Below are 2,220 nucleotides of genomic sequence, written 5' to 3'. Positions count from 1 at the left end.
TTTACACCACAAATATTTGACAGCTCGGAACAGTGAAACGTGTTAACAGTGGTGGATTTTAGTATTTCATCGTGCAGGGAAAAAAAAAGTTTTTCATGTTATCAACATATGTCTTCTGTTCAAACAAGTTTATCAAACAAGAACATGCAAGCTTACACACACACTGGAACACAAACTCATACATACACAAACTCATATGCATGTATGCAGATGCACATTTTCATCAAAAATACATCTCACCATCTCATAAAAGTACTAAATCTTTTTCACACCACAAATATTTGACAGCATAGAACAGCACAATACATTAACAGTGGTGGATTCCTAACTGGTGGATTTCAGAGTTTCTTCACACAGCAAAAATAATAATAATAATACACACATGTATATAGCCATGTGTGCAATGTTTCACGCAAGAGACATCAGTATTTGTTTTTTGTTTCTCATGGCATCTAGCTAACTGTAGATTGCCATAGTTTAAAGCAAAAGTTTGTTCTTCAGAGATCGCACACGCTGAGTGCAATCAGAGCCTATATCCATGAATATGTTTTGAAGTGCATCAAAAGTGTACTTCAGAGYCTTTGGGTAAGAAATATTTACAGCATAGAGAAGGCCAAAAAGATATGCCAACGCTGTTGGAAGATCTTGGATGTCATCAAGAACTATTGCTTCCTCCAGAATAATATCGATGCTCTGCACTGATGTAGAAGMCACTGCTGCACCACAGTCCTCCAGAACAAACAGTAGGCCCACAGCCACACCCTTGGTTGCCTCTTCTTCTGGATCAGTCTCCTGTAGGCAAAGATTAGTGTTAACAGTTGAAACAAATCACACACTAGTCCAGGGCATGGTAGTTTCTGTCCTTCATGTTTTAGTTGTTTCCCTGCTTCAACACACGCTTACACAAATGACTGTCACTAACAAATCTGTATAAACTTTAATGACAGGCTAGCTGACTAGGACGACCTATTAAAACCATTCACTTGTGTTTCTTGCAGGTTGCCTATATATGATGGATCAATTACAATTATCTTGACCAATTCAGAGGGAGTGTGAACTGATAACAGATTTTTATTGGTTCTCATTTTCTAAAGAACTACAGTCTTGCAGTTGTTTTTAATTGTAGACTGCAAAAGTTTTTTTGGCATGTTTTAATAATTATTATTATTGTAATTATTGTTAAATTCGGGGATTACAGATTAAACGATTAAGCTAAAACTGGTGCAAAGCATCTTTTATTAATGTTTTATTTTGCACATTGTCCCTGTTAAATAAATGTTGACATGAAATATCAAAGGAAATATTGATATAGTCATTTTATGTTAAATATAATTTTTAAATAAAAAAGAAACTTGGGATTTTGTTAACATTTAACTCAAATAACTAAATACTAGTTACAGTTACAACAAATATAACTGCTGAAGTTAGAAATTCAGATTAATAGCTACAAAACAAGACTAGGCTTGTGAATTTACTCCAAAGGGTTCAAGAGAAGTACTTACTGTAACTCAATTTGTGTATGCGTTTAAAGGAAATTTAGGCCTGATTTTAAGGGGTTAACTCTGTTATTACTACACATATTTTCCACACTTGTGCCACAGTGCATGTAATGCATAAGCAGAACATAAGGGAATTATTAAGTTACTGGTCAGGCCAGACAYGCAATCAGTGGCATATTCTGAAATCAATTATCATTTAATCAAAAAAATTGTGCAATGTGATATGAAAACTTACAAGACACTCTTTGAAAAGTTCTTTGGGATCTTCACGAAGGAACACTGGAAGGCCTCGAAGTGCAACATCCCTGCGATGTCCAATGATGTTAGAGGTCTATGGAGGGTCAAAAAATGTAGTTACTTTAAAAAGTTTGCTAYACATACAAGGAAGCTAACTGACTACACATGACTAAACAATGTAGAACAAAKGCACAATTTTGTACCTCATCATCAAGTCTCCCAAGGAGATTTTCCATTTCCTTTCCAAAGCATCCTTTACGGGCACGGTATAGCCGCAGAAGTTTAGGGACGTAATTGTCCACTGCAGCTCTGAATGTCCCTATCAAATCTTTGTTTGTGATGCGGAAAAACTCCTCACAGATCTGTGAAGTACATAAACCATTATTTTCACAAGTTTACATCAAAATATCAGATACAGTAAAGTGAATAAGAAAATCATCCCAATTTCAGTTCAGTGCTTCCCCTAGGAAATTGGTCTGGGGGG

The 2,220-nt window shown here is 35.7% G+C and overlaps 1 protein-coding gene across 1 annotated transcript in view; it reads right to left on the bottom strand.

The window, feature by feature from the left end:
* Nucleotides 1–544: 544 nt before the first annotated feature.
* LOC106532293 (uncharacterized) overlaps nt 545–2,220 on the bottom strand; it is a gene marked incomplete at its 3' end in the record, with an annotated part of 4,081 nt that continues 2,405 nt past the window's right edge. Inside the window, 3 exon segments of the mRNA XM_014028318.1 lie at nt 545–792; nt 1,735–1,830; nt 1,940–2,098. Of these exon segments, the coding sequence (XP_013883772.1) occupies nt 545–792; nt 1,735–1,830; nt 1,940–2,098 (503 nt within the window).

Source organism: Austrofundulus limnaeus, unplaced genomic scaffold, assembly GCF_001266775.1.
Source record: "Austrofundulus limnaeus strain Quisiro unplaced genomic scaffold, Austrofundulus_limnaeus-1.0 Scaffold745, whole genome shotgun sequence".
NCBI lineage: Eukaryota > Metazoa > Chordata > Actinopteri > Cyprinodontiformes > Rivulidae > Austrofundulus > Austrofundulus limnaeus.
Note: the sequence above shows the minus strand (reverse complement) of the source record. Positions and strands in the feature narration are given on the sequence as shown.